This window comes from Dendrobium catenatum, unplaced genomic scaffold (genome assembly GCF_001605985.2).
Source record: "Dendrobium catenatum unplaced genomic scaffold, ASM160598v2 fragScaff_scaffold_847, whole genome shotgun sequence".
In the NCBI taxonomy this organism is placed as follows: Eukaryota; Viridiplantae; Streptophyta; class Magnoliopsida; order Asparagales; family Orchidaceae; genus Dendrobium; species Dendrobium catenatum.
Window position 1 is genome coordinate 6,746,149 of NW_021319309.1, and position 13,721 is coordinate 6,759,869.

The window sequence follows — 13,721 nt, forward strand, 5'->3', positions numbered from 1 at the left end:
TCCTGTTCGCCTGACTCGCCACCTATTTCGTGAAGCCATAAGGAAGAAGGAACCGAAGAAGAGCATGCTCGACTCCTCTCCGTCCCACTGATGTGAGTTCAACACTTATTTTCCTCAGCCTCACTCTGCTCGATCCTCCTCGCATTTATGATGTGCTCTTTGATTCTTGCATTTACTATTTATTTTAAGATACTTTTTTTATTAGCATGTGGTATCCGAAGGTTGAAGAATATATTTTGTTATTTCATTCTTAAACTGATTTTTTTGGGGAAAAAACTGCATGCTAATAATATATTTAACTTTAAATTTACCAAATTAATTTGTTATGTTTGTTTTATGCTTCATATCATGATATGAAGCTCCGTACAACATGCATATTTTTTTACATGCAATTCTAGACAAAATGTATTCATGTTTCTTTTCGTTGTTTATTGATAAGCTCTTATTAAATGGTTAAAATGAATCACTTTTTTCAATATAGATCATGGAGTGTGACACCATCAGTCAATTAGATGTCTCCAATGCATTTCTCCAAGTTCACTTATCAAAAACAGTTTACATGGCTCGACCTTCGGATTTTAAAGATTCCATTCATCCGACATATGTATGCAAACATAATAAGATAATGTATGGCCGCTTAAAGTAAGCTCCTAAGTAGTGATATTTTACCTTCACATATTATCTCACCCAATAGGGTGGGGTTTCACATTTAGCACAAAGATCCATCACTCTTAATATACTATAAACAAACTACTTTACTTTACCTTATGGTATATGTTGATAATACTTTGTTGGTGGGCAAGAACTTCAATATTATCTCAAACCTACTGGCTAATCTTCAACACAAATTTCACTTGAAGAATCTTGGCACCTTGACTACCTTTCTCAACCTGGAAGTTACTGTAAGCCTCTCTTAAATCTTATTTCCAACTAACAGGACACTGCACCAACTTCTACGCTCTCATTTGTTGATCCAATCCTTTATCAACATCTAGCATGCAATCTCCAATAACTTACAATAACTAGACCAAATTTAATATTTGTTGTAAATCAAGTCTGTCAACATATGCACACACCCCTCAAAATCAGCATTTTCAAATGATAAAATGAATTCTTTGTTACATAAAAGAAACACTTCATCTTGGTTTACTCTTAAACCCGATAACCTACATTTATATGCATTTGTAGATGCGGATTGCGGTGGTGATAAACAAGATCGTAAATCAACTACTAATTATTGTGTGTTCCATGGGTCAAATATTATCAGCTGGTATGCCAAAAAGCAATCTATAGTAGCCCACTCTTCCAAAAAAGCAGAATATAGAGCTCTAACTTCCACAACCACTGCAATTATATGGCTTCTTCATTTACTACTTTAGTTTCAAATTCCTCTTCTATTGATATATATACACTGAATGTATACGGTGAATAGTATGAAGCACATATAGGTTTTATACTCTGTTAGTTAGGTTTTGTTACAGAATAACACATTCCAATTTTTAGCGATGGTTTTGTCTAGGGTTTCCATTTTCCTCCTTCGGCCTCTTCTTCCCTAACTCCATTTTCTCGCGATTCGATTACTATGGAGGATAATCGCTTACGGGATCCTGGTTTCCTTGATGGTAAACCTAAATCTAGATCTTTTCGGGATGCTTTAGCCGGTGATGCACCACCTTTGGGGTTTCCGCCTTTGCGGGTTGCTTCTCATCAGGGTATGCCTGCTTTACTAATTTCAGATGAGGAACTCCATACTCTTGCTATTCCTTTCGAGTTTGCTTTGGTTGGTAAATTTCTGGCCCATCGCCCGCCCCTTGATGTTATTAGGAAAAAAAATTTCAATCTTAAGCTTGCCGGTGCTTTTTTTGACATGGTTTTGAATCAAAAAATTTTTTGATTAAGCTTGTGAATGACCTGGATTACTGATCGATCTTACTTCATTTCCAACTGTTTCATGAAGATCTTTAAATGGACTCCTCTTTTTGATGTTTGTGTGGAATCGCCCATTGTTCCTATTTGGGTTTCCTTTCCTAATCTCCGTCCGCATTTGTTTTCTCCTCGTATCCTTCACGGGTTGAATTCCATGTTTGGTCGGCCTTTGCGTATCGATAATTCCACGATGAATGGCACCCGTCCCTCTGTTGCTCGTATTTTGGTAGAGTTGGATGTTACCAAACGATATGCTAAACAAGTTTGGCTTGGTTCGGAATCAGTTGGTTACACCCAAGCGATTGAAATGGAGGAATTTCCCTCTTATTGTATTCATTGTAAGTCTTTGGGGCTAGCGAGGGATTGCTGTCCGATTTTATTTCCTAATACTGTCATTTCTCTTCCCAAACGTTTGGATGTGGATACTGTTATACCTGTTACTGCTACTGTGGAGGATCCTATGGCTGTTGAGGGGGTGAGTGTGAATGTTATTGATTCTTGTTTTGCGCCTGTTAATGTAGATTATGTTATTTTTTCTCCTTCGGCCGATGCTTCTGCCGGTCAGGCAAATGGGATTGGGGATGTTGTTTTTCTTAAGGAGGATGGTTTATTGGTCGAGTCGGCTGAGACGGTGAATTTATCAGGGGATTGTGGCAATGCTGAAGCTGGTGCGGTTTTTGATGGTTCGGCTAGTTTTGATGTTGGTTGTGTGGCTGGTGAGGCTTTGTTGGTGCCTAGTATTAGTCCGGTGGTCACGGCGGTCCAGGTGGATGAGGCTCATTCGGAGTGTTCTATTCCTCCTGTTTTAGGTGTTGGTATTTATGGTTTGAATGTGGACTTCTCCGAGGACTGTGGTGGTGTGAATAATGTTGTTTCTACTGTTGGAAGTGATGGTATTGTTGGGAACGAGTTGCGGGTCAGTGCTAACTCTTTTATTTATGTGCCCATGAACTTGATTGATACCCAAGCCTTGGTGTATCATGTGGGTGATAATTCAGGGTTGAATGTTAGGACACATCTTGATTGGTTGCGTTCGACTGATGTGGAATCCGATTCTGACTCCTCGGATTATTGTGATTGTTCTAATCCTGGTCAGGATTTTAGATTGGTTCGCGATCGTCCTATTGCCTCTCGTGGAAGGTTTCGTGGGCGGGGCAGGAGAGGAAGATAGCTCCTTTTTTTCCGTGACTTTGATATATTTGTTATATTGCTTTAATTGCTACTATTTTTGGTCTTCTAGCCTAGCTGCGGGTTGATGAATTTTTTGGGCTATGATGTGGCTGGGGCTCGCTTTCTCCGTGTCATAGCTGGTGGCAACCTTTGGTGATGTCTTCGCCTTATTGGATGGTCTTTTGCATGCTTGGGGGGGCTGGGAGCCTCGGCCTTTTCTGAGCCCTCGCTTGGAGTGCTCCTTGTATTTTTTGCTGTTTCTTTTTGGTTTCTTTGGACTTTTGCTCGCTATATTTTTGCTTCTCTCTTCCAGTTATTTACTGCTCTGGCTGTATGTTATTCTGTAGCTGATTACTTATACATCAATGAATAAGTTTCTATCAATGATAAAGAAAAAATTTTTGAGCTGCACTAAAAATATGACAATACTCAAGCATTAAAAACCGATCATCCATGTCCAGCAATTAAGATAAAGGTAAACGATTTTAAAGTAGGATATCCTGCTTTTACGAAATCAGGGGCAAACATATATTAATTTAGTTATAAATTTAATTAATTACTAAATTCGGATAACTATAATTTGTTTACTAATGATCAAAATTAAATAATCTTATGAAATTAAGATTACTGCAATTACAACTAATTTAGTGATTAACATATCTATTTAATTTTTGTTGTTAATTAATTATGGATTAATTTAGAAATTATTTAATACTACTTAATTAAGATTACTGTAATTATAGTTAATTTAGTAATTAAGATATTGATTTAATTTATCTTTAAGATACGAATTAGACTCACCTTTTTATATTAATCTATTTCCACAATCGTTAGTAAAAAGCATGGAAAAAATTGCAGGCATGATATGAATTTTATATGAAAGTATTTTTTTCCGCTACTACAATACAAAACACAATAATTTTAAAATACGGAAGGAAATTAGCCACTTGGTTTTGCTAGAATGAGGTTTTTTTGTTAGTTAAATTCATTTTGAAGTACGTACAAAATAGATTAATATAATTTTTTTCATTTTGCGCTGTTATAATACAAAAAACCATAAACAATTAGACCTGTCAATTTCGGGTCATATGTCGGGTTCGTGTCGAACCCGGAATTGACCCGGTACTATTCGGGTTCAAGTCAACCCGACCCAATTTCACAAACGGGTAGATTTTTCATACCTGAACCCGACCCGCTTCGGTTAATTTTTCGAGTTCCCGCACGGTGCAAAGGCAGGCTGGCAGCAGTGCGGCGGCGGCAGCGGTGCAGCAGCGGCAGTGTCGGCGAGGGCTACGAGGCAGCGGGCCCGATGCAAGCGGCGACGCGACTCGTGAGTGAACAAAGCGGAGAGGTCACGCCGCGCGTGGGGCTCGATGCCTCGATGCGGGCTGCGGGTAGGCGGGCACCCCGGGCACGCGGCACACGCCTATGCGATGTGCGCCACGCGGGGTCGCTGGGCAATGGGCAGAGCCGGGCAGAGCGAGGTAGCTGGGGAACGGGGCAGTCGGGCAGACTAGGGCAGAGCCGATTTCGGGTCATTCCGGGTTTCTGGGTCAACCCGAACCCGACCCAATTTTGCAAACGGGTCGATTTTCTGGACCCGAATCCGACCCGCTTCGGGTTCGGGTCAACCCAAACCCGAAATATTATGGTCGGATTCGGATCAAGTTTTCAGGTCGGGTCCCATATTGAGAGGTCTATAAACAATACTGCATGATGTTTAAAAAGAGTCACATAGAACGAGTGCGAACGAGAGTTAGCAAAAAGAAATCATGGGCGCGGCGCAATTTTAGCAAATCAAGTTCGGATAACTATAATTACAAATTAAGATTACTGCAATTATAATTAATTTCAAATCTCACATAATTTTAGCAAATCAATCCTCCGACCTTTCCCAATAAGCCATTATCCCCTCAATTTCAAAATTGCTCACAATTTTAATTTTGGAAGATATATTTCGTTGGATCCCTATCTAAATGCAATTAAATTCCAATTCCATTATTACCTTCTCAATTTATTAAGTAATTACATAAATCAAGCAACTTTCTTATACTATAAATATGTATTGGAAGCATATTCAAAGGTCTGAACTCAAGAAATCATGGCTAGAAAGAAAGTAACCCTCGCATACATAAGCAACGATGCCACCCGCCGCGCCACATTGAAGAAACGCCGCCGCGGGCTTCTGAAGAAGGTGAATGAACTGTCGATCCTTTGTGGTGTCTCTGCATGCGCCGTCGTGTATTCCCCTCAAACCGAGCAACCGGAAGTATTTCCTTCCGTGGAAGAAGCAAAGAAGATACTGACAGACTTGTCGAACATGCCGGAAATAGACAAGAACAAGAAAATGGTCAACCAAAGAAGCTTTCTTGAGCAACGGTTGGTGAAACTAAGCCAGCAAGTGCGTCGGTTGGAGCACGAGAATAAGGAGCTGAGCACGGCTGTTTGTCTTCGACAGTGTTTGGCGGGGAGGTCAGTGCATAGTTTGAGCAAAGAAGAAGCGGATGATATGCTGGACTTGGTGGATAGGAAGTTGAAGGCTTTGCAGGTGAGGATGCATCAGTTGGGGCCGTTGATGTTGCCACCGATCATGATGGAGGAGATCGATGTGAAGGTTGGTGGGATTGGTTATGAAGGGGTGGAGATTGAGGGCATGAGGGAGTATGAGTGGATTGCAGGGAATGGTGGGGTGGGGATTGGACGGGGGGAGGAGGTGATGGGAGGTGGTGGAGGAAGTGGTGTTGTTGGTGGTGAGGGAGCAGAACTGATGGAAGTCTTGATAGAACGATTAAGTGGCAGTAGGTCGGCTTGGGAAGAGAGCTTATTACCTTTACCATCTCCTTACTATTGATGATTGGTTTAATTTAATAAGTAGGTAATCAATTTATTATAGATGGTTGGCTGCTAGCTATCTATCTTGTTTGGTATTTCTTGGCCTATAATTTTTTTTTCTACATATTATTATAATTTATAATATATTGATCTTCAAATATATTCAATGATTAACTTTTTCATGCATGGTGATTTCTGATTACTAAAAATTAGGTTCTATTTAGGACAACTTTTTTATTATTTTTATTTTTCATATTATAATTATATCATCCTTTTGATTTATATTTTTTTTTATTTCAATAAAATTTTGCACTAGAAAGTTGTTTTTTAATAATAGCTTTAAAAAAATTTATTTTTCTCGCAACAGCTTTACAATTATCTTCACAAATAGCTGTAGATATATGAATTAAATCCTTAATCTATGTTTTGAAATTATGCTTCTTGATTTAAGTGATCTTATGTTTGTAAGTTATTTCAATCTTTATTACTTGATAATAGTGAATCTTGATGTATTAATTAATACTTTGTAGTTATTATTGTTAACAATGCTTTAATTGTATATAAATATATATGTTGAGCACATGCTTATTTAAATAGAATATATTTACTATAAATTGTTTTATAAATTATTAGTTAGATTATGAAAGATATATATATATATATGCTTAAATAAAATCATTTTACTATATTTGAAATGAATTGCAAATATTATATTTTATTAATTATCTGTTTAAGGATTCGTTTGGGACAACTTTTTTGTTGTTTTTTAAGAAGCTTTTTCATACAAAAAATTTTAAATTCAAAAAAAAAAATGTACTAAACAATTATTTTAAAAAACAATAAAAAAAAGTTGCCCCAAATGAAGCCTAAGATAACTTCTTTGTTGTTATTATTTTCAATCAAACAACTACAATTTAGGCCTCGTTTAGGACGGCTTTCTTATTCCTTTTTAAAGTAGCTAATTAATACAAAAATTAAAAATTTTGTATTAGAAAGTTATTTTAAGAAATAGCAAGAAAGTCATCCCAAACGAAGCCTTAATTTCACTATTATTCTCATAGTACTTTCTTACTGTTTTGTGATGAAAAGTAATTTTTTGCAATCAGAGTAACAAAATTCTTTTCCTCACATTAGCTTTATAATCAACTTTATAAAATGCTCCACTCACATTAAACAAGCCCTAACTAAGAAAAAGGTATAGACAAATGAACAAAAGTCCTTAATAACCTCGAGTAGCTAAATATAACTGTTGTATATGTTCTAATTATTTTCTATTATTTGCATTTTGTGTTAGAATTAATATATGTGTTTATTATAGATTGTTTAATGGTTTAAATTATTATTGTAATGATTTTGAATTAATAATATGTCATATATGAATCCTTTTATTTGTTGAAATTATTTTATAAATTTCACATGAATCAATATTATGAAGAATATTGCTTAAAAATATATAATATGTTTTGTTAGCCTTTCTACAATTATTCATATTGTATTTATTAGATGCTTTGCTGTGGTTTTAAAGGTTTTAAAACCTAATTTAGTTTAAATGGGCGATTTCAATTAAGGATATTTCCTGTTTTTTTGGTGGAGCATTAATTGCATTTCTCTAGTCATTGATCATAATTTTAATGAAATGTTTGAATTAAAATTTCAAAGCTAATGTCTGGATTATCATTCAAATTTAGATTTAAGCAAATTAGTAGTCGAAACAAAAATTTTGATGAGACAAATGTAATGAAAAAAAAATTATGATATTGAGTTTAAGCTTTTGTTTGGGATGATTTTCTTATTGCTTCTTAAAGCAGTTTTTTTAAAAACTGCTTTAAGAAGCAGTAAGAAAGTCGTTTCAAATGAAACTTAAGTGAGCCTAAATCAAGTCGTTGAAGTACAGTTAGAGATTGATGATATCATTTGAGGGGCCAAATGTTCCTTAAATTTGTATGTTTTTATTCAATTTGAGTGTCTTGTCGAAAAGGATCCAACGAACCCTAAATCACTTGATTCCTTTTATAAATTAGCGGAGGTACAATAACTTCTAGACATATTTCTTCAAATAATAATTAAAAAAATATTTGGCCATTAATACTATGTTAAAAAAAATTAAAATTTGCATGACTAAATATCATACACACGCATATATATCATGATTATTCTTTGGACGCCGTTCAGTGACCGCACATAATAATTTCTCTCCAATCAAATCCTAATTTGAAGAGTGAGGCGGCAACTCAACCAGCGACCAGTAAATAGTTTCAAACGAACTGAGCTATGTTCAATAAATGCAATTGCACAAATTTGTAAAAAAAAATAAAAAAATCAATTTTCTATTTCATACCCAAAATTGAATTTTTTCAATCATATTTTATCCACACTTAAAAGAGAGGTTGATTCGGTTGTGAGAGGGGGTTATGTTTTTGTTTTTTAATAATAAAAACAACATTGTACTGGCTATTATACAATAGATGCCTTTTTTTCTCTATCCTATTATCAAAGTAAATGAAATGTTATGTGCTTGAAAAAACATTTTCAATTCTTTAAGTTTTTTTTTTTTCACACTATGTTTAAAATGATCTTTATTTCTAGTTTTCTTAATGGTTATTTCGTCGATCTTATATAGAATAATATATGCCACTATTTAGAACAAAGGAAGGAGATTGAGGTTTTGTTTGGGATGGTTTTTTTATTGCATTTTAAAGCATTTTTTTAGTATAAAATTTTTATTTTTTTATTAAAAATTTATTTCAAGAAGCAGTAAAAAAGTCGTTTCAAGTGAAAACTGAATTAATTCTTCTGTGATTAATTACTTCATGGTCAATTAAATCAGTTTTTTTAGTACAAAACTTTTTTAAAACAACAAATAATCAATGCCTAAAAGTTATCTCAAACGAAGTTTTAAATAATACAATTCATAATCACCGATCAATACATCTATTTTTTTTTTTAACAAAGACAATTTATTCATATAAGAAAAGGATCACAACACTAATCGGCCAATAGCCAACGCAACAAAACAACAAAAAACACAAAAGGACAGAACAAAACAAAAACAAACCCCGGTGGCCAGCCATGAACCATCTATAGGATACAGTTACACTGCCATAAAAGCAAACAGCCAAAGCACCCAGATTGCCAACCAGCCGAGCCAACAAGGGGGAAGATGGGGGCTTCCTCATCATCATCCAGAAAGGCCTCAAAAACCACAACCGTAACAATAATAAGATATGCCAAAGCCTATTTCTTTTTGCCTTTACTTTTACGCCTTTTACCACCAACATTGGGACTACCTTGATCAATAAAACGAAATGCCAAATCCACCTCATCAAATTTCTCTTCCTCTCCCCGAGAAGGTGAAGAAAGGGAATCATTCAAAACTAGCCAATCCGTTTGAATCAGAACATAGTTATTAACAGAATTAGCCACATTAGCCTTCAATTTATTATTAGACATAACAGAGATAGGAACATTAATAAAAGTGGAAGTACCCTCCAAATCAGTATTAGCACAAGATTGAGATAGGACATTGACCGACACATTCGAATCTAAATTAACAAGAAAAAAAAAGACATAACATCCTATTCCACAGATATAAAGGGAGAAGATTCACCACAACCAACCAACTCTCGGATAGGAGATACAAAGCCAGAAGGCACACATCCCCAGAATTAACCTCCACGGACAGTTCTCTCAGATCAGCCACAACATCCACACAAGAAAAACTAGCTTTAAGATTAGCACCACAATTCAATTCTTCCACCTCATTAGCACTCAACCGAGGGGCAGGGGAACTAGGTTCCATCCATCCCAACCACGACAGCAGGAATAAGGACAATATTAGGGGCAAGGGAATCAGGTTCCATCCCAATCTCAACAACAGGAATAGGGACAACATTAAAAATAGAAATATCCCCAACCAAACCATCAACGCCTTCTGATACATGCCAAGTAGTCCCCAACTCGATAGGGATGGCATCCTCCCCCACAGTGAGGATAGGCATTACAGGAGGTAAAGAAGAAGGGGAAGATAAATTCAAATCCGGTTAAGCAAAAGCATTTAACGAATCAGTCGAAGGAAGAGGTTAACAATTCCCAACTACATGACCAATGCATTTACATGAAGCACAAATGGGAAGGAATTCTTCCATAACAACTTGCTGCACCTAACCTAAATTCTCAGAACCTAACCAAACCTGATTTGGATAGGATTTAGTAATATCAAGCTCCACCAACACACGAGCCAAGGAAGGCCGAGATCCAACAGAAGTGGCCAATTCAATTTTGAAAGGTTTCCAAAAAATAGAGCCCAAACCTTGAAGAATATGAGGGGAATATAGACGAGGACGCAATAGCGGAAAGGAAATCCAAATCGGGATGACCGGTGACTCAACACCAACATTTAAAATGGGAGACCACTTTGTGAGTTTCATGTAACAGTTGTAAACAAGATAGGATCTATGATAAAAAAAACCCTGCAGTAATCAAGATCATTAGCCAGCTTGACACGCGACGACTCAAGCAAGGTGACGTAAACTTCACCATTCAACTTAAGGTTGAAAAAGAATCTGCGAATGGAACTGAGAAAGGGAAGTTTCGAGGGAAGAAGCCAACTAAGGAAAATTGAAACGGAACATCCAAAGCATTTATTTCTTGCTCGGAAATCCAAAGGGAAGGAAAGCCACGAAAAGAAGAGGTCTGTAGCTCCAGAAAGCTAGCAACCGAAGAAGAACCCGCAAGCGCTTCAAAAAACAAGCGCGAATGAGTCGAATCCCTAAAAAACTGGGGTTGCACAACCTATTCGGCACCATCCCGACACACGCCGGAGAAGAAAACTGAACACAAAGCGAAAACCCAAAAAACCAAATAATACACTAAAAAAGGCATAGAGCACTTCCCTGTAAATCATCAAGATCGTCAGCGCCAGCAAGGGGGAGGCCCCAGCAGGGCGGGGAAACCCCAGCAACTCTTCAGAAAAAAAAAACCCTAGCAAAGAAAAAAAGAGTACGAGCGTGAATTAAGGGTCAGGTGATTTTTTTTGTCAATACATCTATTCCTAATGCAAAATAAAACCAAATAAATTCTGAATAATTTTTGAGGAATTTAGTAATTATTTGATTTTAATCTCCTTCTTAAATAGAATTTTAGGACGCCCTAAACAGAAGACTAATCAGATTCATTCTTATTAAAAAAAAAAATTATCACATAAAAAATTTATCATAAATAAAAGAATACAATATTAAAATATATGCATTTTATTCATAAGCCGAGCATTTGATTCATGGATCATATCTCCACTATCATTCGTTACTTGATAATTTTTACCCTTAAAACGGATTTACAAATAAAGCCGATGCGGGCTGTATTGAATAAAATTGAAAACGAATAAGGTAATGGGGTGCGCAAACTATGGGCTTTAGATATCGATTAGGCCTATTAAGCTCGTGGGCCAATTGCAAAATGAATTTCGTTCGGATGGTGAGCGTTGGAAACGTTTGCGTTTTTTTTTTTTTTTTTGCAAAAAAATGAAAAGTAAAAAAAAAATACAATAATCACAAACGGTTTTTGTTTATGAATACAATAATCTTAAGAAAAAAATTGAGGCCAAAATTTTTAGCTAGTTATTGAATTCTCAGCTAACCTGCAAGCGTAGCATATGGCTTCATTTGGACAGTTTTTTTATTATTTTTTGTTAAATAATTTTTTACTAAATAAATTTCTAATTTAATAAATTTTTGTATTAAAAAATAACTTTAAAAAAGTAAAAAATAATCCCAAATGAAACTTATATTAGAATGCTTCATAACTAAAACATATTGCAATGTATTTTTAATTTAAAAAATTGATGATTAGCATATTTATTGATATTTATTTTTAATGATAGAATTTATTGCCATGTAAACTTAAAAGATTTTTTTAAAAAAATAATTCAACAAAAGATTTTCATTAAATCTCATTGAACAGTACTCTATGCCTCATCTCTTTCACAATCAACACTGGTCCAACACTTTCTTGCTAAACTTCCCCACTACGACAAAGCTTCCACTACCAACCACATCTTATCCTTCCACTCTTGCTCCAGATGGCATGAGGAGGACGAAGACAAAGAATTCATGGCCGAATCTTGTAACAATATCTCATTGGTAAAAGACCGTCAACACATGAAGGAGGACAAATGATCTTTGATATGTGAAAAAAAGCGAAGAATCGAGGGCCAGAGCGCCATGAGTAGATCTATGAATTTTGCCAAGGAATGATGATAATATTAGCGATATATAAAAGTCAATAAAGAACATGAATTTATGTGTGATTTTTAAAATATTAACTAATATTTTAAGTAAATATTGAAGTTTAGATATTAAGTAGGTAATTATAAAATTCTAAGTAATATGCACCTAAATTATCAAAAATATATTATAACACATTAAAAATAAAATAAAACGGTAACGTACACTGCATCATGGGCGGATCCAGCTTCTATTTTTAGGGTGGGCAAAAAAATATTTTTTTGTGAGGTATGGACAAATATGCTTAGGATTGATAAAAGTAGGGCAAAAAAATTTTTTTTTTTTGTGAGATATGGACAAATATGCTTAGGATTGATAAAAGTAGGGCAAAAATTGGGTTTAAAAAAAGGGGGAAAAAAAATTTTTTTGGGGGGGGGGGGGGGAAATGCCCAAAATACTCAAAATATTTCAAAATCTCTCCTCTAAATATTTAAATTATTTTTTTGAGGGTTGGCATTTGCCCACCCTAAGCCATGGGTGGATCCGCCCATGACTGCATGCATGTTTAATGTAACTTAAAACTTCTGCGGAACAACATGACAAGTTATAGTCGAAGGGGAGACTAATTTGGCTAACTGGAATGGCAAAAATCGCATTCCTTATCCAACAAGGTGTTTCATGTTTTATGGTAGAAAAAAAAAAGAGCTTAGATTCGAACTAATTGATTAAGATAGCAACAGCCTTATTAAGCATTGAGTGCTGGTCCTATAGTCTTTTTCTTCTTTTTTTTTTTTTCTCAACCAACTCGAACGCCAACACGTTGGAGACGATTAAAATATGAGCAAATTTTTAAAAGTTGCTCATATTTCTATATTTTAGCATTAAGAGTGCAACACGAAAGAAATTAAAGCAAAAGCCCAACTCTTTAAGTTGCTCATTTCGCATCTCTCTTGGCTCTTGCATCTTTCTACATACATAATTGTCAAAGAGACACATTAATTCAACCAAGGGACACAACCTCTTAAGTTAAACATTAAAACTATACTCGCAGCACCGTGGCCACAGGGTTTGGATCGCCAAAACGTCCACTCTATGTCTGACCCGACTTGCAATGCATTGACACCGCTGCCTCATCGCTTTGCATTCTATCTTCAACCAGGACTAAAGCGCCACATATTAGCTTGAGCATTTAGCGCCACAAACTCTGTACGATTGTATGGAAAATTTTTCTAAGGTGGAGCGCCCCTTCCCTGGTGAGCTCAATCGACGGAATTGAGTTATAAGCCAACATACAACCTAATTGATTGACAAAATAAAATTCCACACATAGCTAGCAGTAACACATTTGCTTCTCTTCCTTTCACTTCCAGGTTAATCATGAATAATGTCAAATAGCAGATAAATTTCATTCAAAAATTCACATGACATTGATGAGATATCCTATGTTGAATATTGTTGTGTCCAGGAATATTCACGACAGTAGAGAAAATATATAGCTTAATGTCTTAGCATTGTACGAAGATCCAACACACAAGTATATGAAAGAGATAGTGTAGCACTCATAAGAGACAC

The 13,721-nt window shown here is 35.6% G+C and overlaps 1 protein-coding gene across 1 annotated transcript; it reads left to right on the forward strand.

The window, feature by feature from the left end:
- On the forward strand, positions 1-5,982 carry LOC110101525 (agamous-like MADS-box protein AGL80). Its single transcript, XM_020829451.2, has 2 exons — positions 1-92; positions 5,169-5,982. Exon 2 carries the CDS (start codon positions 5,198-5,200, stop codon positions 5,945-5,947), a length of 750 nt encoding a protein of 249 aa, XP_020685110.1. The 5' UTR covers positions 1-92; positions 5,169-5,197; the 3' UTR covers positions 5,948-5,982.
- Positions 5,983-13,721: the final 7,739 nt, after the last annotated feature.

What these genes read in the sequence shown, in the direction of transcription:
- LOC110101525 (XM_020829451.2), top strand. Translation starts at nt 5,198, where the DNA reads ATGGCTAGAAAGAAAGTAACCCTCGCATACATAAGCAACGATGCCACC.